The sequence below is a fragment of the Ammodytes marinus genome, assembly GCF_949987685.1.
Source record: "Ammodytes marinus genome assembly, chromosome: 5".
NCBI lineage: Eukaryota > Metazoa > Chordata > Actinopteri > Uranoscopiformes > Ammodytidae > Ammodytes > Ammodytes marinus.
Genome location: NC_137234.1, coordinates 4,819,297 through 4,841,796, shown reverse-complemented (window position 1 = coordinate 4,841,796; position 22,500 = coordinate 4,819,297). Strand labels below are relative to the sequence as shown.

Genomic DNA, 22,500 nt, shown 5'->3' with positions numbered 1-22,500 from the left:
GCCTAGGAAATACCACAGAGAATAAGTTGTATTTGGGTCGAATTGAGACAGATTCTGCATTTTGGGCATTTTTCCCAGGCTCAATGTATTCCCAAGAGAAGGAATTATTTAATTCAACAGAAATAAAATAAAAAATCTGATTGATGTCTGGATTTTTCTCTCACATACTTTCAACTGCCAAAAAAATAAACATTCCAACACTGTCAGTTGTTGCAGTGTAGTGTAGACTGACTATGAACAAGGTGTGTGTGTGTGTGTGTGTGTGTGTGCGCGCGTGTGTGTGTGTGTGTGTGTGTGTGTGTGTGTGTGTGTGTGTGTGTGTGTGTGTGTGTGTGTGTGTGTGTGTGTGTGTGTGTGTGTGTGTGTGTGTGTGTGTGTGTGTGTGTGTGTGTGTGTGTGTGTGTGTGTGTGTGTGTGTGTGTGTGTGCGCGTGTGCGTGACTATGAACAAACATATTCCGCCCACAGCTCTGTAAACAAGGAATGGTCTTGTAAAATACACAAATAAGGCCCTGGGAAAAGAATAGGCAGTTATTTTTGACATGCCACGCACTAACAGTAAGACAAACATCACACGTCACACTCAGGGTTTTTTTTTCTTGCTTAGAGAAATGTTTGGCGTCCTTTCAAAGCGATTTTATCCATCAAAAATGAAATGCCAGATTAGCCAAAATTGTATGATTTGAACCCGCGACCACTGCAACGAAGGCCGGAGCCGATATGGTACACACACACACGCACACAGCACACACACACACTCGCACTCACACACACACACACACACACACACACACACACACACACACACAGCACACAGCACACAGCACACATTCACCACACATCCAGATCAGACTGGTCAGGAAGCTTTATTTAGACCCTGGGTGCTGCTTTGGTAACGCGATCTGGGCCAGAAATGTTTGCCCTACCTTTTGACATGGCAGACTGCCCTGCCCTGCCTGGGAAAAATAAGTTCACAGTGAGAGTCTGTTCTGTCTGGATTCATGCGGCTTGTATGTATCCATTGAGAACATCCTTAGAGAGAGTTCCAACCATCCTTAAAGCCACGGAAAAACCTGGTCTAAAACAGTGAAAAATATATATGATATCAAAGTTGGCTGTCTTAAAGCTGGGGTATATGATTTGTGATTGGTCAAAGTTAACATGAGCTGTACACTTTGACCAATCAGAGTGAGGCTCCGATTCTCTGTTCTTATTGGCTGTTGGGACTGTCCATTCACTTTGGCACCGACTTTGTTGGTGTAGAGCGTGTCAGGGAGGGACCATAGGGGAGGGACCAAAGAGAACAAGTGGAAAGAAACATGAAAATATGCAATATACAAGTAAAATAGAAAGAAAAGCAGCATCAATACAGAATATACAATTTACAAGGCAGAAATGCTTACTATCATGCAACTAACTCCCCAGATAACATAGTTAGAAGGATTGTGTGGGTTCGGGTTAACAGGGGCTTAATAAAGAACCTCCGCATTAGAAAGCTGCCTGGATCACCCTTTAGATATTTGCCCCTTGAAGCAAAGTGTTAATTTCTAGGCAAACAGTCCAAAGCCCTCACAGCTGGTTCTCTCTTAACATCTGACCCGCCCTGCCAGTCGGGGCTCGGGCCAACTGAGGGAAAGGTCACGGCTGCTACGTACACAGGGCACTGAACACAATGTTAAAATACTCTCTAGTAGCTACTGAAGTACAGTGATGACAAGGTGAATCCAGGTACTCTATGGTTGCGTTCCGAATCGCATACTTTCTACTATATAGTATGTAGAAAAAAGATTTAGGATGTCCCGATTCTTGTGGCCAGATTTAGGATGGTTAGAAGTACCCGGATGTCCTACTTCATCCGGCCAAGATTGTTAGTGTTGAAAAGTGCATCCTATTTGGGCGATTCTGACCCACAATCCAGTGCGCACGTGAAGTGACGTCACATCGACGAAGCCTCCCTATGAAAACAAACGGGGATGCGACGGATATAAAAGCAAGAGGAAAGATCAAGGCGCAATGTTATGATGAAATAAGAGAGTAAAAGTATGTCCCAATAGTATGCCTACTGCATCCTAACTAGATTCTTTTTATCGTCGGATGTAGTATGTAGAATAGAAAAAAGAAAGAGTATGCGATTCGGAACGCAACCTATATCAATATGGATTTCCCCTCTCACTAAAGCTATGGCAGCTGTGAAGGGTCATGAGAGGTAGATAAGGAGAAGCTTTGAGACTTAGGCCAAAAAAAATAAATTTTATGGAAGAAAAATTCCTGTACAAACTATGGTGTTTAAAGATATCCCTCCATTGAGTCCATGCTCATGACAACGCAAAAGACAATTTGGAATCACTGTCGTCATCATGCCAGGCCAGTTGATGGCAATAATGTGTTGTCCTTTGGTAAATGGAAACAGACCAACTTAAATTTCTTAACCATGAAGTTCATGAACCATGTCCACATGAAGTCAACAACACAATGAGTGTGTGCAGTAGACTTTGGTCTTAGCAAATTCTTGATATTAGCCTCTCGGGCTGCAGTACGTAGTTGCTTTGTTAATCAAATAATTTTAGTGATAACTATCTGAAACATTTTAGAAATGATAAACTACCAGATGACTTTTGGCAACCTTATTGGCCAGTAAAGCAGGAGGCAACATTGCTTAAAAATGTAAGAACATAAAGAAAACCCTTCTGAGTGACGTGACACACTCACTCACTCACTCACTCACTCACTCACTCACTCACTCACTCACTCACTCACTCACTCACGCACTCACTCACTCACTCACTCACTCACTCACTCACTCACTCACTCACTCACTCACTCACTCACTCACTCACTCACTCACTCACTCACTCACTCACTCACTCACTCACTCACTCACTCACTCACTCACACACACACACACACACACACACACACACTCACACTCACACACACAGAATGATAGCAACCACCATCTGCATTACATACAAAAACTATTTCAAGACAAATATATCATCTAAGTGCTATTGTGGAACTTAATTTGCCCTCATTGTGCTGGAATCAAACCGAACATACCGAATGTAATGGAAGGGTGCTTTAGGGCAGACTGACTGTTTTTTTTTTGGAATTTTCAAGCTTTATTAGATAGTACAGAGTTGAAATGGGGAGACAGAGAGAGAGAGAGAGAGAGAGAGAGAGAGGGGGGATGACCTGCAGTAAAGGTCCACGGGTCGGACTTGAACCCGCGACCACTGCAACGAAGGCCGGAGCCGATATGGTACGCGCTCTATCCACTACGCCACCGGAGCGCCCCCCGACTGACTGGTATTTTAGCAGATTCTTGTTAATTCTATCATCCAGTTTTTACATAGATTCAAATGTGTGCAGGCCGGCATTCAAATCTAGAGAAAACATAAAGGCATTTGAACACAAGCCACTGGACGTGACATCATCCATCAAACTGTCTCTGTATGCAAAGCAGGAAGCCGTGATGAGGAACTGGAGGTGGGGGAATAACCACCTGGCTGTAGCTGTGTGTGAGCCTTACTGGATTTAAAGGAATACTTCACCCATACGGAACCGGCGTTCTATCATTATAAAATCACTATTATAATATAATGAATGAGGTTTTTCTTCCCTCAGTCTTCCCTTGGCCCAGCTGTCCTGTTAATCCTAACCCTACATTTTCTACATGTCTGATGGCACACTTGGGTACAAACTCGGGTACAAATTATGGCGCTTTCTCTTCATATTTAAAATGAAGCTTGTATCGTAGAATTCCTTTTTTGATTTCTTTAATGTGAGATATGGTGCACTGTGTGGGGTTAGTGTGTGATGTTTGATGTGTGCAAAGTGCAAACAGCAAACAGCATCCAAACCCTTGTTGTGCTAGTGTGTGATTGCTAAGTGGCTGCAGGTCAACAGAGGTTGTGCTGAAGAAACGCCTTGGTGTGAACGGGTCCAAGGAATGCCTGTCCTTTCAGTCAATATTTGGTGAAAATGCCAGAATGTTCACCAGGGTTGAAAATAGCAGATTCCAGCATGATAAGATATTAGATTAATTGGACAACGATATGAAATTGGTCTGCCGATATATCACAAGGCAAGTTTATTTCTATAGCACAATTCAGACACAAGGCCATTCAAAGTGCTTTACAGGGGCAAGATTAAAATACATAATACACATTATAAAAGCGAATGAATAGAAATAAAACATTTAAAAGCTAATGAATAGAAATAGATACATTTAAATTAAATATAATAACAGGTAAAAAGGGTTAAAACAAAGTGCCGCGATAGGACATCTATAAGGGTGGGGGATATGCATCGATTTTTGGGTGTTGCATTGATGCAGTTGGATAGTTCACCAATGAATCGATGTACGCTCTACGACAAAGTATTGGTCCAACCCTAATGTCCACTGCTACTGTAGGCCAGTCCATTAACCTTAATATAAATAGTGCAATTAGATATTGGGAAAAATGTGTCTCTCATCTCATTGTTACCTTGCTCCCCTTTGTTTGTTATTTATTTCTATTCTATTGTATATCTTGCTTTAAGAGAGAACAGCTTCTGTACAGGGTATCTCAAATCACTTCGCTGTTACTTCCACTTATTCTTACTTTTCTACAATTTTTTAATTTTCTTGTTATAATGCTATTTATATATATTAAATGTTTTGTTATGGTGTTTGCACCTTGTACCTGTGCAAATGGTAATAAACATATTCCATTCTATTCTTTCATGTACCGAGAGTGGGACCTGTGTGGTGGTAGAGAACAACACAAGCTCTAACCCTGTGTGAAGTCACGGCCAATAAACAACCAAGAGAAAGAGGATGTAGCACCAACACTGCTACCTTTTTTATTACAGCTTTAAAAAATACACACACACACACACACACACACACACACACACACACACACACACACACACACACACCCACACAGAAACTATAGACCAACTTTACCTCTGTGGAAATGAGACCGTTTGTTAGTTCCCTAAACTAGACAATAGACATCGAATAGAATGGAGAAATGACTCTTTCCCATCAACACATTCAATTTATTTAGATTTTAGTACTCTACCATCATACTTAATGTGTTTTTAAGCTTGCTCCTGTAAAGCACTTTTAAAGCTTTAAAAGTATTTTGGTGAATTTAAGCAGTTTTAGCGGCTAAATATCTTGCGGAGGGAACAAATCAAAGACTGTCACTGCCAGTAAGAAGCTAGGTCAACGACTAAACAAGTTATTCAGCATGTAACTTCAACCAGACCCGGATAAATAGACACACACACACACACACACACACACACACACACACACACACACACACACACACACAAAGACAGTGATGCTGCCAGACCACTAAGGAGATATGAATGCTGTGTCTGAATTGTGCTATAGAAATAAACTTGCCTTGCCTTTTTCCTTGCCTAACCACTTCAGCTAAGTGAGAATCAAGCAAATGTGCTTAGCACATTCATCCTGGGTAGAGATTTATAAGACATTAGTTCATCATAGCTAACTGAGTTTTGCTTGCCAGGCCCTATTCAGATTATTTACCATTCAAAGGAGCTGCTGAAGTTGACAGCCCAATACCCCTGTCTCTTATCAACCCTGCATTCCAATACCCCATACCTCCATACTATTTAGTATGCCAGAAAAAGGTTTAGGATGTCCCAATACAGACTCAATATCAATATATACTATCTAATAAAGCTTGAAAATGCCAAAAAATAATCTTAGAAAAAAAAAAAAATCATAATTCATTCATTCATTTCACTGCATATCTGTATGCATCGGTGGAGAAGTGATAATTATGTATTTCTGTAGAAACACACAGGCTGCGTTCCGAATCTCATACTCTTTCTTTTTTCTATTCTACATACTACATCCGACGATAAAAATAATCTAGTTAGGATGCAGTAGGCATACTATTGGGACATACTTTACCCTCTTATTTCATCATAACATTGCGCCTGATCTTGCCTCTTGCTTTTATATCCGTCGCATCCCCGTTTGTTTTCATATGGAGGCTTCGTCGATGTGACGTCACTTCACGTGCGCACTGGATTGTGGGTCAGAATCGCCCAAATAGGATGCAGTTTTCAACACTAACAATCTTGGCCGCATGAAGTAGGACATCCGGGTACTTCTAACCATCCTAAATCTGGCCACAAGAATCGGGACATCCTAAATCTTTTTTCTACATACTATATAGTAGAAAAAGTATGAGATTCGGAACGCAACCACAGTTTCTAGTTTTGTCCAGTTGGTGTCAGCAGTGACAGTCCCAGCGTTCCATCCTGACCCAGCTTACCGAATGATGCAGCTGCGTTCTGATCCAATGGAGGTTATCAAAGTCTCACCGACCTTCCTGCATTTTTCTTAAATCTTCATCTCTACATTACTTATTGAAAATGCTCTTAATGACAAAAAAATTTATTGAAATTTAATTTGGTTAAAAAAATGTTGTCAGTAGTTTATATTATAAAACCAAAATGTTCATTCTACTCAAACATATGCCCTATACATAGTAAAACAAGAGACACTTGACATTTGGAGTGGTCTCTTCATTTTTTCAGTTGCCTAGTAACCATGAGGAGATGCTTTCTTTTTTCAGGGTGTTACTTTGTGATGCAACCAACCAAGCAAGCGGGCGGGGGGTAGGGTTGGGGTGAGGTGTGTGTAATAGGCCTCAGAATTAAATGGTTCGTCAATGCAGAATCAGTGAATAAAGATAGGCAGGCAAGTAAAGAGCGACTGTCTGTGTTTTTACGTGAAAGCCTTCATTGAACCAACTGACCCCATTGTTGCATTACATCAGTGTCTCTCTCTCAATTAGCAGTTAGTAGGTAGCAACCACCCCCCCCCCCCCCCCCCACCCATTCACCTCAGGCTCACTGTTGTCATGGCGATGGGTTTGTTGTATCCTAATTATACGTGTGGCAGTGAGAGCAGGACCAGCTGTGTGTGTGTGTGTGTGTGTGTGTGTGTGTGTGTGTGTGTGTGTGTGTGTGTGTGTGTGTGTGTGTGTGTGTGTGTGTGTGTGTGTGTGTGTGAGAGAGTGCGAGGGTGTAGCAGTGTGCAGTGTATTTCCTGACTCAGAAGAATTGGCCTTTGGGTGGTGGGTTACTACATGGACACATTTTTGGTCATAACACTGTTTTTGGGTTCACGACTACATGTGAAAAGGTAAGAAGTTGGTGTTATCGCATTTTTTTTAATTAATTGAGCTTAACTAGAAACATATATATATCTTTTGGAGGGCGCCAAAAATTTCTCGATACAGAAAAAACGTTGTGTGTAACCATAGGTGATGCCTGACTGACTCAAACACACTCTGTCTTGAAGAGAAAGAGGCTGCAGTTGACAGTGAGTGGTTAGGAAGCTCTCTCTCTCTCTCTTTCTCAGCATATCAAGATATATCTCTCAATTGGTTTCATAGAACAAATGGGTCAAACATGCAAAGGGCTCAGGGGAGACATTGATGTAGAAGAGTGACATGCAGAGAACGACCGCGGGCTGGAATCGAACCCGGGTCCGCTGCTGGCCGAGGCCCATGGGGGGGGGGGGACGCCGTACCAACTGAGCTAAGGGCGCCCCCGGGAAGAAGCAACACTCTGCACTGCCAGATGTCAAATTAGTTTATTCAGTTACTAAGTCAGAAAAAACTCAAACTCCATAAATATTGAGAGGTATAAACTGATTTTGACAACTCGCTTACTGCAATGTAGTACACACACGCGCGCACACACACACACACACACACATACACACACACACACACACACACACACACACACACACACACACACACACATACACACACACACACACATACACACACACACACACACACACACATACACACACACACACAACCCCTAACTAACAGTGGCACACACACACACACACACACACACAACCCCTAACTAACAGTGCAACAGTGGTACACACACACACACACACACACACACACACACACACACACACACACACACACACACACACACCGTGCCTCCCGTAGTGTTAAGAATGGGATACAGTGGTGTGAGTCTCATAACCCAGATACATTGTGAGGTCAGGCGGACGTCCGTGTGGCCCCCCATCACTGTGAATAAAGCGCGCGCACACACACACACACACACACACACACACACACACACACACACGTCCTCGTGGCCCCCCCATCACTGTGAATAAAGCACACACACAGACACAGACACACACACACAGACACACACACACACACACACACACACACGTCCTCGTGGCCCCCCATCACTGTGAATGGGCCGAGGCTAAAGCTAGCATGTGGATTAGCTCAGCGGCTGAATAGAGGAGCGTGCACTAACCGAGGCCGCGGTTCTTTTGTGTCTCACACTCAGCCGCCCTCCTTCTCCTGTTCACACACACACACACACACACACACACACACACACACACACACACACACACACACACACACACACACAATGTCTTTGTCCTTCTGGCTCAGGCAGGAGACCCCCCACCACACTGCAAAAAACTGTTCCTCAGACACAATATATAGCTGCAGCTCCGGAATAAAAATAAGAGACCAGTCTGGATTTTTCTTCAATCTTCATCTCTACATAACTTAATGGAAATGCTCTTAATGACAATGTTTTACTGTGAATTTGGTAGAAATGTTGTCAGTAGTTTATATTATAAAATTGAAATGTTCATTCTACTCAAATGTTTGCCTATAAATAGTAAAACAAGAGACACTGAACATTTGGAGTGGTCTCTTTTTTTTTTTTTTTTTTTTTCAGGGCTATATATATATTTTTTTTTGCGAGAAGAGCCACACCAGTGTAAACAAGACAACACACAAGACAGAGGACCAAATATTTCTAAATTAGGGAAGTCCTCCTCATCAAGTGTTTTGGTCCAAGTATGTATGCAGGACAGGAGTAGTGTGTGGGAGATGTTCACTGATTTTGACAAAGTGATTTCGATAACAACATTTTTTTTCTTCGAGAATGGCTGACTGACACCTTTTAAATGCAGTAGAATTTAGTTGCAAAATTGCCAAAACACATTGCAATTTAAATTTAATCTCACATGTTTCATCCTTACACATTTCATTTCTTGATGCCTTCTCTGTTGTGTACCATACTACGCTCAACAGATCTTTCTTTATCATGTTAGGCTATTTTTTTTTTACGATTTGTTTTTTAGCATTTTCAAGCTTTATTAGACAGTACAGAGTTGAAATGGGGAGAGAGAGAGAGAGAGAGAGAGAGAGAGAGAGAGGGGGGATGACCTGCAGTAAAGGTCCACGTGTCAGATTTGAACCCGTGACCACTGCAACGAAGGCCGGAGCCGATATGGTACGCGCTCTATCCACTACGCCCATGGTTGGCTATTTTTGTTTTGTCATTCGGTGGAAGGGTCATTTAATTTTTTTTTTTAAAATAAGTTCTTCATTTTACATACACTTAAAACAACACGCAGATACATAATGGAAAGAGTGGTCTAGGAAATGCATGTACATACCCTTTAACTACGTACGCATCACAGTGTATTGGAAACATATTCAAATACACCACAGTTCATTTGCTGCGTTTTGCCTATTCATAAGCTATTAACACATTTGTCAGCTGCCGTCAAGGACACACGTTTTGTATATTCACTCAGTAATATTTGCCTGCCTCACATTTTTCAAGGATTTTTTCCTAGTACATTTGCAATTGTTCTCATAGCTACTCGTTTGGATGTGCCAAACAGCAGGCTTAAAACTAAAAGGCGATCGTGCATTCTCCGTGGTTGCCCCCGAAAACTTTGGAACAGCTTACCACACCATATTCGCTCATCTGAGTCTCTGGAAACTTTCAAGTCCACTCTTAAAAACTCACCTTTTTTCACAGGCTTTTACGTTTTAATGAATTGTTTTGTGTCGTTGCTGTAAGTGTTTTTTTAATGTGTGCTGTTGTATTTTAATTTATGTATTTTATGTAAAGCACTTTGGTGAATTTAGGTTCTTATAAGGTGCTATATATAATAAAAGTGACCTTGACCTTGACTCGGTGCCTCTATAGTTCCATTACAGGTGAATGGACACAATGGAAGATGTATCTCAGAGCAGGGATGAGATATGACTTGTTAGATTAAGTTTAAAACCCGTATATTTATCCAGTGTCTCTGCCGGGTTATGTAGGTTCAGAGTGTTCAGGTTGATGGATGATGTTGTGATTATTACAACTGAAAAAATGTCACCTGGTGTGTGTGTGTGGGGGGGGGAGGAGAGGGGTGTGTGTGTGTGTGTGTGTGTGTGTGTGTGGAGAGGGGTGTGTGTGTGTGTGTGTGTGTGTGTGTGTGTGTGTGTGTGAGAGAGACTGTGTGTGTGTGTGTGTGTGTGTGTGTGTGGAGAGGGGTGTGTGTGAGAGAGAGAGACCGTGTGTGTGTGTGTGTGTGTGTGTGTGTGTGTGTGTGTGTGTGTGTGTGTGTGTGTGTGTGTGTGTGTGTGTGTGTGTGTGTGTGTGTGTGTGTGTGTGTGTGTGTGTGTGTGTGTGTGTGTGTGTGTGTGTGTGTGTGTGTGTGTGTGTGTGTGTGTGTGGAGAGGGGTGTGTGTGTGGCATTGTGACAGAGGGTTAAACACACACAGCGGTCTTCTCCAGCTTCCCACTCATTTCAATTTGTTGAACTGACAGACTGCAGACCCCCTCAATGCTTCTTCCAGTGTGTGTGTGTGTGTGTGTGTGTGTGTGTGAGCGTATGTGTCAGTGTGTGTGTGTGTGTGTGTGTGTGAGAGTGTGTGTGTGTGTGTGTGTGAGCGTATGTGTCAGCGTGTGTGTGTGTGAGCGTATGTGTGTGTGTGTCCGTGTCCTGTGTGTGTGTTTGTGTGTGTGTGTGTGTGTTTGTGTGTGTTTATGTGTGTATGTGTCCGTCCTGTGTGTGTGTGTGTGTGTGTATCCATGTCCTGTGTGTGTGTGTGTGTGTGTATCCATGTCCTGTGTGTGTGTGTGTGTGTGTGTGTGTGTGTGTGTGTGTGTGTGTGTGTGTGTGTGTGTGTGTGTGTGTGTGTGTGTGTGTGTGTGTGTGTGTGTGTGTGTGGTGCATCTCTTTTTTTAGCTCATTGTAGACAAAGCGTTTTGATTGGCCGGCTGCCTCCTGTCTTTCTCCAATGGCCCCTCACCACCAGCTGCTCTCTTCCTCCCCCTCTGTATCTCTCTATCGCTCTCTTCTCCTCCGTCTTGCCCTCCCCCATCCAATTTATAAGGACAGACAGACAGACAGACAGACAGACAGACAGACAGACAGACACTCACCCACTCACGCACAGACAGACAGACAGACAGACAGACAGACAGACAGACACTCACTCACTCACTCACTCACTCACTCACTCACTCACTCACTCACTCACTCACTCACTCACTCACTCACTCACTCACTCACTCACTCACTCACTCACTCACTCACTCACTCAGACATTTTATTAATTCTCTCTATCATCACCTTTCCTCCTTCCTTTCCTTACCATACCTCCTTTACCTCCTTTACCTAGTTTCCTACGTCATCCCCCTTTCTTTGCGCTCCTTTCTTCTTTGAAGGTGGAGTCAGCGATTCTGGAGAATGCTTGTTGTCACTTTAAAAAATAAATAATAATAATCCAGTGTTAATACACACACAGCCTAGGCAATGTAAACAAATGGTATGTAAACAAAGCCCCCCACCATCACTAGCAAGATACCTATTTAAAGGGACTAGTATTTGTGTAAACACTGGATTTTATTTCAGTGCACGCACACACACGCACGCACGCACGCACACACACACACACACACACGCACACACACACACACACACACAGGTAACTGATTATGAGGTGATATTCACTGATTTTGACAAAGTGATTTTGACAACAAGCGTTTTCAATAATCTCTGACTTCATCTTCAAGCTTCTGATTGTTTTTAAATTTTAACTTTTTTATATTTCCACTCATTTGATCATTTAAATAAATATTTTTTTAAATACATTTTTAATTTCAAATCAATTCAAAATTCAAAATCACTTTATTTGTCCAAGATTAATTTAATTTAAATGGGGCACAGATCATCAATTCATTCTCCCTCTCCTTTTTGCCTCTACTCCTCCATCCTCCACCTCTCCCTTTCCATTTTCTCCTCTTTCTTCTCCTTTCATACCTTCCTGCCTCTTTCCATCGGGCAGCAGCAGTCAGTCAGTCTTTATACAGCTCTTTCTCTCTGTCTCTCTCTGTCTCTTTCTTTCTCTCTCTCTCTCTCTCTCTCTCTCTCTCTCTCTCTCTCTCTCTCTCTCTCTCTCTCTCTCTCTCTCTCTCTCTGACGTCACTGTTTGCATAGCTATTGTCTTACAGCGGCGGCCGCGGTCCTTCACCAGATTTCTAGTTTTTCACTCCCCCCCTCTACTCTCTCCTCTTCCCGAGAAAGCATCCCCCCATCTCTCTCTCTCTCTTCCCCCTACATCTCTCTCTTCCCCTCTCTCTCTCTCTTCCCCCTCTCTCTCTCTTCCCCTCCCTCTCCCCCCCTCTCTCTCTCTCTTTCCCCCCACCTCTCTCTTCCCCCCCTTCTCTCTCTCTGCCTCTCTCTCTCTCTTCCCCCTACCTCTCTCTTCCCCACTTCTCTCTCTCTCTCTGCCTCTCTCTCCCTCTCTCTGCCCTCCTCCCTCCCCTCCTCTCTCTCTCTACAGTGGAATGATAGAGAGAGAGAGAGAGAGAGAGAGAGAGAGAGAGTGACGGATGAGAGAGGGAGAGTGAGTATCATAGACATAGAGACTACAGAAAGGATGCCATAGCTAGCTGGCTAACAACCACCACTCTCTCTCTATCTGGACTTGGACCACAATACACTTTGACCATCGGCTGTAATAATGGATTTATACACCCATTTTCATTTTTCTACTCATCCTACAGATTGATTGATTTGACTCCTACACACGGCCCTTCTTGTTATTTTTTTGCGGCCATCGGACAGCGAGAGAGCGTGTGTGTGTGTGTGTGTGTGTGTGTGTGTGTGGAGGTTGAGGGTTTTTTTTTCCGGATAGCTGGCTAGCTGGAGCTTGAAGGGGACTGAGGAGGGGGGGCGGGGGGGACACACAGGGGCATCTGGCCGTCTGTCTGCGAGAGGCAGCGACGGCCGGCTGGCTGCATTGTGTTGCTTTGATGACCCCCGCTGTGTAGCTGCCTGCTCACCAACCTCCACTCTCTCTCTCCCTCTCCCTCACGCTCTCTCTCTCTCCCTCTCTCTCTCTCTCTGTCCGTCTCTCTCTCTCTCTCTCTCTCCCTCTCACGCTCTCTCTACCTCTCCCTCTCCCTCTCTCTCTCTCTACCTCTCTCTCTCTCTCTCTCTCTCTCCCTCCCTCTCCCTCTCTCTCTCTCTCTACCTCCCTCTCCCTCTCTCTCTCTCTACCTCCCTCCCTCTCTCTCTCTCCCTCCTCCCTCTCTCCATCCCAGCTCCGGGGCCCAGCCATGTTCGGCACTGAATCCTCATGTAAGTACCACTCCACATCTCACCGCCTTCTCTTCCCATTTTTTATTTTTTTTGTTGTCTTTTATTTCTATTAATTGTGCGTGTGTGTTTTTCTATCTAAACAAAAATAAAATGGCTACTGAATGCTAGCTTCTCTATATTTCTGCATACATCCGTCCATCCATCCATCCATCCTCTCCTCTATTCTATTCCATTCTTCCTGTTTTTGCCGACATGGTTTCTGCTGGTGGAAAATTGCATGGGGGGGAGGGGGGGGGAGAAATGTGGGATCTTCCATTTTAGCACAGTGAGGGTCGGGCTGTATACAAGCTAGCTAGTCACGCTGATATTACCAAGCCTCTGCCTCGCGTTCTCTCACTCTTTTAGCCTTATAGTGTGTGTGTGTGTGTGTGTGTGTGTGTGTGTGTGTGTGTGTGTGTGTGTGTGTGTATATATATTCAATCATCCTCCTCTATGCATCTATTTCAGTCCTTATAAGTGGAACAGCGTGCCGGTTTGATTTTGCGTTAAGTGTCTTTGTGCATGTTTGCGTGTCTGTGTGTGTGTGTGTGCGTGTGTGTGCTTGTGTGTGTGTGTGTGTGTGTGTGTGTGTGTGCTTGTGTGTGTGTGTGTGTGTGCGTGCTTGTGTGTGTGTGTGTGTGTGTGTGTGTGTGTGTGTGTGTGTGTGTGAGGGAGCATGTCAGAAGATGGATGCTTTTCACCGGAGTTGCATCGTTTTCAGAAGCATCAGCCTTCCCCCTGTATATTCTCTCTTAGGCTCAGTCAGATTTCTATACAAGCTTAATAGCATTTCCAGCCATATGTGCTACTACTAACAAAGCTAACATAGCATACTGCTGTTGTGAATGCTGCTTACATTGTTTGCCCTTTTATTTTGTAGAGCACATTTGCGTCTCCAGAAAAGAGCAATTTAAAGATGGAGTCAGTGATCCTGGAGAATGCTTGCCATCAAAATCACTTTTTGGTCAAAATCATCTCCTAAATAGGCATGTAAACAAAGGGGGCCCACCATAGCTAGCAACATGCCCGTTTTACAGAGCCTTCTGTTAGGACAGGTAAGGAGATATTCACTGATTTTGACAAAAAAAGTGATTTTGACAATAAGCGTTCTCCAGAATTGATGAATGTATCTTTAAACCTGCAGTGTGTAGAGTTTTATTTCCTAGCAGATTTTGTAGAAAGTAATTATAATATCCATAAGTACATTTAATTTAGTGCATAATAGCTGAATTTTTTTTTTTAATTATTTATTTTGCCCTTAGAAAGGGTCTCATATATGTCCATATTTCTGCATATTTTGGACCAAGGCCTAGTGCCGCCATCTTGAAAGTGTCATAGTTGGAATGTCATCAGGTGCATTGTTTAAAATTTAGAATTGTTCTTGTCCTTGAAGGCCACTGTAGCTTCTGTTATTATTAAAAAGGGGTGGGGTTACCCAGGGAGCGTTGCATTCTAGAACTTTGTAGAACTTTCTTGATGATGTCATATTACACACTGCACCCTTAAGTACAATGTATTATGTTGTGCACATGTATTTCTTGGGCCTCAGATGAGTTGTAGTGTTGACGTTTAGGTTGGTTGACATCTCTAGGCAAATCCCTTTCTCCCACTCTACCCCAACCCTCCCAAGAAAAACCTTTCGCTTGGATCAATGCCAAGATGCCTCAGTTTCAATACTAATAAGGATGTCCAAAATTATCTTATTGATTCATCATGGCGGCACACAGCCCAATAGCCAAACAAATACTATCCCTGCGTTCCAAATCACATACTCTTTCTTTTTTACTACACTACATACTAAAGTACAGAAGAGTTTTAGGGCCACAGGAGAGAAAAAAAATCAGATAAGGAAGATTCTTTTTCCATTATGTCGAGAAATGTCAAGAATAAACACGAATACTCCAAAATGCTATTGGAGTTAGTGGGGGCGTTTATGTATTTTCAGCATACTACAATTGACGTGCCTGTATTGGGACATCCTAAATCTTTTTCTGGCATACTTAAATAGTAGGGGAAGTATGGGGATTGGAACGCAGGGATTCTTTTTTAGACGTCAGATCAGGGCAAGCATGCCTGTGGTGTGTGTATGAATGGGTGAATGTGGTAAGATATGTAAAGCGCTTTGGGGCTGAGAAAATCGGCTAGAAGGCGCTATATAAGTCAAGTCCATTTACCATTTACCATAATAATTGAAAGCTTCTCCGAGCAGATATCTTATGAAGATGTACAGAATGATTGACACGTGGGGATTTCTGGTAGTACAGATAGATACAATCTTGTGTTCTTTTTTTAAGCTAGTTCTTGGTTGACGTTGCCCTTTTCCTTGTGTTCTGAGATTCTGAATTCTTGCCCAACATTTGAGGTCATTTGAGGGTCACTGTTAATGCTTGCACGACTAACTCGGTTTGACAGCAGTGTGTCCTCAGTGTGTTTATGCTGGCTGGATGTTTTTTAAGTTTATTTTTTATTTTTAGCTTTTGTAGCAAGAAGGTTTTGGGCAAATTCATAAAATATACTTTTCTATTATTATTTTTTATAGAAAGATCCTTTTGTTTGATGCATTTTTGTAGTTTTTTCATAATGAAAATCCCGAAAATAGCAGCTGTTACGATTTGCAAAATCTGATTTGTAAAATGTCCTATTCAAATCGCAATTTCTATTCTAAAATAAATGTACCATTCAGAACACAAAATGTATGGTTGTTAATGAACGCATGAGCTGCAACAGAGGATGGATGGAAGCATTGACGTTGACCTTTTCTATTATTTGTCATTCTGTAGACGATTGGCCGCACTGTTGGTGTTAAACCGCTCTCGCATATTATATTGGCTTCTGCACATTTCTGCATTTTGTTTGCTACAGGATACATACAGCTTCAGGAAAAAAATATGAGGTCTGGATTTTTCTCTACAAAACCTATTTAAAATGCTCTTAATGACAAAAAAACGTATTGGAATTTGGTAGAAATGTTGTCAATAGTTTATATTATAAAACCAAAATGTTCATTCTACTCAAACATATGCCTATAAATAGTAAAACGAGAGACACTGAGCATTTGGAGTGGTCTCTTAAATTTTTTTCCAGAGCTGTATTTGCTTGAATATTGAAAATGAATAAAATTAAAAACAGTGCACTGTGTATTTTAATGTGAGACGAAATGCTAGTGTTGCAAAAAGCAGCCTACAGTGCAGAGATAATTAATGTCTGTGAACCAGTGAGTAACACTTCACAGGCTCTGGTTTCAAGGGAGTGTGTCCACAACAGTTCAGAAAATAACTCCAATTTCCTTTTTATGACGCTGCATTTACAGAAATAGATGCATGGCGGACGACCACGCGATATGACCAGAGTTTTTACAACGTAGCTTGAGCTCATTGTCAACATGTCAGCACTTTCCATAATCGCTCTGCGCTATAGTAAAACTTAACATGCTGACTGTTGGAGGCTGTGTGTGTGTGTGTGTGTGTGTGTGTGTGTGTGTGTGTGTGTGTGTGTGTGTGTGTGTGTGTGTGTGTGTGTGTGTGTGTGTGTGTGTGTGTGTGTGTGTGTGTGTGTGTGTGTGTGTGTGTGTGTGTGTGTGTGTGTGTGTGTGTGTGTGTGTGTGTGTGTGTACGTGTGTGTGTGTGTGTGTGTGTGTGCGTGTCAACAACCCAAACACTCTTGTCAATATGTGCCTGTTTAGTGTTTACTGTTGGGATTCCCGTGAAGAAATATATTTCGTCTTTTCAAAAACAGCTTTGTGTAAATTTATTCATAGGTTTTCTCCGGCAATAGACGCATTCAGAATGAGATTCAGAAATGGGGCTAGAAAACGTCTTTTCCCCGTTCGACTCTTTAAAGGTTTTTAGGTAATAAACTCACCGGCGTTTGTTTGAAACACTCGTCGGTAAGTGGCGCCTCCTTTTATGGGCTATTTCGTTGGGATTGCTTTTGCTAGGAAACAGCTTGGGTTCAAGTTTATTTGTACATGGCAAACACTGCATCAGCAAACTGCATATTAAAAACAACATACAATTTTCTTTTTGTTGCCATTTTCAAGCTTTATTGGTCAGTACAGAGTTGAAATGGGGAGAGAGAGAGAGGGGGGATGACCTGCAGTAAAGGTCCATGGGTCAGATTTGAACCCTTGACCACTGCAACGAAGGCCGGAGACAATATATGGTACGCGCTCTATCCACTACGCCACCGGAGCACCCTGTATTTTGATAGTTTTTATGTTTGCGATAGTGGTTTTGTTTTGAATAATAAGAGCCCCGGTTACATTCAATTCAAGCCATCGCCAAACGAGTTGACACAAAGTTGATTAAGCCTATTATCAGCTCCACAAAACTCTCTCTCTGTATTTCTCAGTATGGCAACGTTTACAAACTGCTGTCACTGTCAAAATGTTCATTCTACTCAAACATAATGCCATTTGTAGTGGTCTCTTCCTTTTTTTTTCCATAGCTGTATCGTATTTAAAGCTTTGGGTATAGCTTGAAATTGATCGTTTGTGCTCGAATATGACTGTTTATAGAACCCTGTGTGAGTCCTAACTAGGGGTGTTAGTGTTTTATAATAAGCCAATGCTGGACTCAAGTACGTCCAGATCGAGAGAAGCGAAAACCTGGCAAGCATTCACACCAAGCTCTGCCAGTCTGCTCTGCCTCACTGTGACCATAATACAATCCTACAAACAGCTCCAATGGAAAAGCTTTTATGTTTATGCCCCATACAGTATATATATACAGCTCCGGGAAAAATATTAAGAGACCACTCCAAATGTTGTTTCTCGTTTTACTCTTTAGAGGCATATGTTTGAGTAGAATGAACATTTGGGTTTTATAATATAAACTACTGACAATATTTCTACCAAATTCACCCGAAAAATATTGTCATTTAAGACCAGTCTGGATTTTTCTCAAATCTTCATCTCTACATTACTTACTGAAAATGCTCTTTAATGACAATAAATGTATTGGAATTTGGTAGAAATGTTGTCAGTAGTTTATATTATAAACGCAAAAAGTTCATTCTACTCAAACATACGCCTATAAAAAAGTAAAACGAGAGACACTGAACATTTGGAGTGGTCTAAAAAATTGTGTAATTAAAATGGTGTAATTAATATAAAGCAACAGTATAGAGATGAGTCTATAGTCCTCTGTGTTTTATTTGACATTGAAGGGTTAGTATTTTAGGTTTGGTGGGATATTTGCCAAATTTTGCTTTCTGGCAGCAATCTGTGGCTGACTATTCTACCTTTCAATAACGGCAGATGGTACAGGGAGTAAAAAAAGCTAAGACAAACAATTCCATCGTGTTTATTCTCTTCAGTAGAGCGAAAGACGGGCAAATCCTATGTGTTTACTCTGCCCATGTATACCCGTACTAGACACATAGTACATAGGATAGTGTAGTGTTATTGATAATGTAGCTTAAAGGAATACTTCACCCATACGGAACCCACGTTCTATCATTATAAAATCACTATTATAATATAATGAATGAGGTTTTTCTTCCCTCAGTCTTCCCTTGGCCCAGCTGTCCTGTTAATCCTAACCCTACATTTTATCTTGTGTGATGTCACGCATGGGAAAATGTAGGGTTAGACAGTGAGACCATAAAACACTCTTTCTGCCTTTTCTCAGGCTAGGATGAACCGATTTCTAAAATTGTTGCACATTTATACCACATAGGATCTCAGAGTTCAATACACCTTCATATTTCCACCGGTAAAGTAGGTCTTTAAGAACATCTACTGATATTTCCCTACCAACAGACCCTGCCATTTGTTTGTTTTTGTTTAATTTAAACTAAATTAAACTTTACTTTTCTATCTTATCTTATCTTATCTTATTTGCACATTTTAGAATTAGTCTATGGATGAGAAAAATGTCACAAACTGTACCTGACTTAAAATCAAGCCTTTATTAAGGTATTTTTGATTGTCCAGGGTTTAAAAACATTTTAGAATTTAAAGAGTAGCCCTTTAGTAATGTAAGCTTTATCATAGTACACATCGAACAGTGTAGGGAGGATTGTGAATAACTTTACAATTACAAAAACTTCAAGGTGGCGTAGTGGATAGAGTGTGTACCATATTGGCTCCGGCCTTCGTTGCAGTGGTCGTGGGTTCAAATCCGACTCGTGGACCTTTACTGCAGGTCATCCCCTCTCTCTCTCTCTCTCTCTCTCTCTCTCTCTCTCTCTCTCTCTCTCTCTCTCTCTCTCTCTCTCTCTCTCTCTCTCTCTCTCTCTGTCTCCCCATTTCAACTCTGTATCAAATAAAGCTTGAAAATGCCAAAAAATAAATAAAAAAACACTTCAAAGTGGGATTCAACCCAGTGACTTGTAGGCAAATGAAATGCACCTGCGCTCATTCACTCAGGACTGCTGCCTCTAAAGGAATCGTTTGTGTGATGTTGAATTGTCTTAGACGAGCAGAGAGGTTATTATCATTGATGGGAACTGAAGAGACCAACAGTGACAAGGCAAGAAGTCTTTTGTGAGTATAAGTATGAACTAGGGAAGTGTTTGAAGAAAACTACAAGGGCACAGTGTTGTTGGAACAAAAAATTTAGCCTATCATTTTTTTTTTTTTTTTTTTAAACCTTTATTTATACAGGTAAATCCCATTGAGACCGGAGACTCTTTTTCAAGGGAGATCTGTTCCTGTTCCTATTCCCACGTTACCATTCACACACACAATAATTCATTCCCTTGTTGATTTTTTTGTTAGTGTAGTTTGTAGTATATATCAGTGCACGCCATATTTCTGATGTGGGGAGGGAGTATGTGTTGTAAGCTCTCTAAGCAGTGTGTATGTTGAAAAAAGCACTACAATGATTGAATGGACAAAGACATGGCCTTCAAGAGGGTTTTCGTTGTGAGAACATATTGCTTGTAACTTGCAGTGGTTCAGTGTATTTGTGTAGCAGGCGACAACTCAGCATGGTGGATATTGGAAAATACAATTTTGACTGGGCCAGCTGTTGTTCCTGGGTGAGCGTACCCATGACAAAGGCATTAAGAAAAACTAAACAAAGATAGCATTCTCTGCACTGATGGTCTCGTTTTGCTGTTACATGTAATTTATGATCATCAGAGGAAAACTGTTTCAGAAATATTTAAAAGTTCCTCGTAGCTCCTTTAAACAGAGTGACCCTGGTCCACAAACTCTTATGTAAACCTCAGCACTACATTAACTGTAGAGCAGAGTAAGACCTGAGTGAGATTAATGTTAAATCGACAACAGTATGGCCAACGATAAGAAGTGAGCGCAGGGAAAATGCAATTTGCAAATGGAGTTATGTTTTTGATTGAGAGAGGATTGCTGTCGTGTGTGTGTGTGTGCGTGTGTGCGTGTGTGCGTGTGTGTGTGCGTGTGTGCATGTGTGCGTGTGTGTGTGTGTGTGTGTGTGTGTGTGTGTGTGTGTGCTGTAGGCCATACCTTAGTCATATTACTCTAACTTTGGATAAGCTATTTCATCGGAGGCCATTACGTTTTTTTTAATAACTAGATATTAAATTGCTCATTGCCCTTACGAGATCACTTCATATGTCAACGCGGCAATAAGCAACTAATGGGCTTTTGGACTGTGTTGCTGAGGTCGTGTGTTTGTTACATATTGGAGCAGAATAAAAGGGCTTATTGAAAATGGCCATTTGATAATAGCCATTGAGCTGATGGCAACCAAACCTGTGTGTGTGTGTGTGTGTGTGTGTGTGTGTGTGTGTGTGTGTGTGTGTGTGTGTGTGTCTGTGTGTGTGTGTGTGTGTGTGTGTGTGTGTGTGTGTGTGTGTGTGTGTGCGCGCCAGTTGTCTCTGTTGCTCTGGTAACACCCAGTGAACACGGCCAGAGTGATCGGGTTTCTGTGGTAACTGCTGACTTCTGCTATTTTTGTCTCTTGAGCTCGTACAAATTGGCTGGGAGTTGATCCAGCCAAAAAAAAAAGGTCTTTATTTAAGATAATGGATCTCAAGTTAAGGGCTTAGTAAAGGCCCTTAATGTATTGTCAAGGATCACCCAACAAGATTTATATCTTATTAAGTGGATAGAGCGCGTACCATATCGGCTCCGGCCTTCGTTGTAGTGGTCGCGGGTTCAAATCCGACCCGTGGACCTTTTACTGCAGGTCATCCCCCCTCTCTCTCTCTCTCTCTCTCTCTCTCTCTCTCTCTCTCTCTCTCTCTCTCTCTCTCTCCCCATTTCAACTCTGTACTGTCTAATAAAGCTTGAAAATGCCCCCAAAAAATTACAAAAAAAAAAAATTTCTACATCATCATGCATCGTCATATTACCCGGCATTCAAAATCTCCTTATATGGCTCTAAAGGCTGATAAAAGTACTCAGCTGTCCCAGGCCATTTGTTTCTGCCGTCCACAACTCCAAAACTCCTTCCAACGGCCCAACGTCCTGTGCCAACAGTAACATAGCGTCGACTCTTTTGAGTTTTAATTTAGTGTGTGAGTGCGAGTGTGTGTGTGTGTGTGTGTGTGTGTGTGTGTGTGTGTGTGTGTGTGTGTGTGTTTGTGTGTGAGTCTGTTTGTGTGACTGCGTGTGTATGAGTGTGTGTGTGTGAGTGTGTGTCTGTGTGTGTATGTGTGAGTGTGTGTGTGTGAGTGTGTGTCTGTATGCGTGTGTGTGTGTGTGTGTGTGTGTGTAAATATTTGTGTATGTCTGTGGGGTTGTGGGAGGGTTGGGTTCTTTTTTAAATTTTCTTCTCTTGATTTTTATTTTATGTTTTTATTTTATATTTTTTTTGCATTTTTATGCTTTATTGATAGTGTAGAGACAGAGTTGAAATGGGGCAGAGAGGGGAGTGACATGCAGAGAACGACCGCGGGCTGGAATCGAACCCGGGTCCGCTGCTGGCCGAGGCCCATGGGGGGGACGCCCTACCAACTGAGCTAAGGGCGCCCCTTGATTTTGTTTTTGATTTGATTTAATGATGATATACTTGGCCCCAAACCAAGGGGTGGTGAGGTCATTCTGTTCCTATTATTTCAGCCAATCAAAGCAAAGCACGATCATTC

General features: G+C 42.1%; 1 protein-coding gene across 1 annotated transcript in view; it reads left to right on the top strand.

Annotated features, from left to right (window-relative positions):
- The window catches only part of LOC307250755 (suppressor of tumorigenicity 7 protein homolog), a 67,298-nt gene that overhangs the window by 5,027 nt on the left and 39,771 nt on the right, over positions 1-22,500 (top strand). Inside the window, 1 exon segment of the mRNA XM_080027930.1 lies at positions 13,446-13,482. Coding sequence (XP_079884056.1) covers positions 13,461-13,482 — 22 coding nt within the window. The 5' untranslated portion in view covers positions 13,446-13,460.